At 36.4% G+C, this 2,126-nt stretch overlaps 1 protein-coding gene across 1 annotated transcript in view; it reads left to right on the top strand.

Annotated features, from left to right (window-relative positions):
- LOC106534083 (laminin subunit alpha-5) overlaps positions 1-2,126 on the top strand; it is a gene marked incomplete at its 5' end in the record, with an annotated part of 45,903 nt that overhangs the window by 16,688 nt on the left and 27,089 nt on the right. Inside the window, 1 exon segment of the mRNA XM_014030594.1 lies at positions 1,048-1,181. Coding sequence (XP_013886048.1) covers positions 1,048-1,181 — 134 coding nt within the window.

Genomic DNA, 2,126 nt, shown 5'->3' with positions numbered 1-2,126 from the left:
GTGAAAAGTGACACAATAAGTGAACGTTCAGACGAGTTCAAGTTGATTCAGAAAAGACTATGTGTAATGGAAGTAATACTTTTATGTTTAAGCAAGTAATTCATGACATCTTTTAATGACCTAGGTTTTCATGACATGCTGTTCATCTGCAGGTAGAATGATTAAAGTCAGAACAAGACTCGCTAACAATAGTCATTCTTTGATATCTCTTATGTTTATCTTTGTGTTTTACATTGACCTTGTATCAAATCTTGCTAAGATGACAGAATGGTGTTTGTTAATATATATATGAGGCCTCTCAGTGGAGTGGAGAGTGTTCAACAGTGAGTAGTGTGGAGAGACAGTGACAGAGAGAAGCAGAGGCACAGAGACAGGCCAGGTTGTTGTCTGTGTTCCTGTTGTTGCAATAAAACTCAGCTGATCATCTCACGGAGTACCTTCATTCTTGGACCAAGTATTTCTGTCTTTGTTAAATAAATATTACCATAACAGCCATCCTCAGTGTGTGAATGGGTGAATGTCTGTAAGCGTAAAGTGCTTCGAGTGTCCTGGATGGATAGAAAGGCACCATATAAGTACAGTCCATTTACCATTTACATTTATATGTAGACGTGACACTGTAGCTGCACTTACCTGATGTAGACATGTTGTACAGCACTCTTGGCAAGATGGTGCACAATTGTTAGCAATTGTTGTTGCAACATCTGAAAGGTGTGGGCAAATTCTGAATACACCCATATCCACTTGAACACATTGTTGAGTGTATCGTCACTTTAAATTGTCCAAATTGTGCAGAAATGTACATGATAGATAGACCTGCAGTCCTGAACATGACAATATGCTAATTTCTGAAATTTACCTCTGCACTAATCGGTGGCCTTTTCATACTGTTGTATTTGGCTGTGCTTAACAAAACTTRACAAAGTGGCGTCTGCTTTAGCTGAATGCACCGGTGCGGGGAGGCTCTTTATCACTGCTAAGTTTTAACTTTTATTTGCAACAATGTCATAGTCTTAATAATTGTTTTCATTTTTCTTTTTTTTCCAGCCTCCTCCTCCTCTTAATTTTTCTTACTTTAAAGGAGGTATTGAGCTGGACACGCTGAATGAGGCGGTGATCAGTTTGTACAACTTTGAACAAACCTTCGAGATGAACACCACGGAGGAGAAACCTTATGGCAGGTCAGAACAAACTCTCAGTTCTGTAGCAGATTTATCTCATTCTGCCTCAACTGTGGGCAACTTTTTGGTTCCTCAGCAGGGACTTTCTGTACCTTTCACCAAAAACATCAAAGAAAAAAATTACATTCATGTTCTTAACGTTAGTTTTTGTAGTTTTTCAGTAAATATGTGAATGAAATCTCTGAGAAAGAATTAGACGAATCAGGCAGCAGAGTCAGTCATTTATTATATTAACTCTAGTTTCAGTGTTGTCTTTCTCTAAAACCTACCAGGAAAAAATGAAACATTTGAACACATTGAAGTTGGAACAAAATGTAGATTTTCACACATCTAAAAATGAATTAAGCCATTTTACAAAAAAAAGACAGTTTATTGTGATAACAATAAAAAGCAGAAGTAAAGGCTAAAAGTAAACTAAACATAAAAATACAGTATGTCTGCCTTCATTAGAAGAAATCCAGTAAGGCTCAATAAATGCCCCAAAACGTATCTATTTGTTGTTTTGATTAATTCTGTTCTGTATAATTTATTAGTTTTTGATTTGTTATTTAAAAATGAGAAACTCATCTGATTAAATATTATCATGTATAGATCAGTTCAGTTTTTGAATGTTATTAAAGGTATCATATCATGCTTTTAAATTCTTCTTTTTCACGTCTAAAACATTCACTTATGGTCTATTTAAAATAAAACTGCAACGCTTTGGTCTTAATTCCTCATTTTTGTTGCTCCACAGACTCCTTGCTTTCCTTGCTTTACCCCTGTTCTGAGTTGTGCCTCAGAGCAAGCTGTTTTGGTGCGGTCTCTTTAAATGCAAGTGAGATATTTCACACCCCGCCCCCTCCAGGTCGCTGAATGTTCGACTCCACGCCGTTTGGCCATGTTTGTAGTTTCATTGCAAAAACCCAGTTATCTACCAACTAAAAACTGTTTTTAAGATAAAAT

This window comes from Austrofundulus limnaeus, unplaced genomic scaffold (assembly GCF_001266775.1).
Source record: "Austrofundulus limnaeus strain Quisiro unplaced genomic scaffold, Austrofundulus_limnaeus-1.0 Scaffold1087, whole genome shotgun sequence".
NCBI lineage: Eukaryota > Metazoa > Chordata > Actinopteri > Cyprinodontiformes > Rivulidae > Austrofundulus > Austrofundulus limnaeus.
This window is presented reverse-complemented; position numbering and strand designations above follow the sequence as displayed.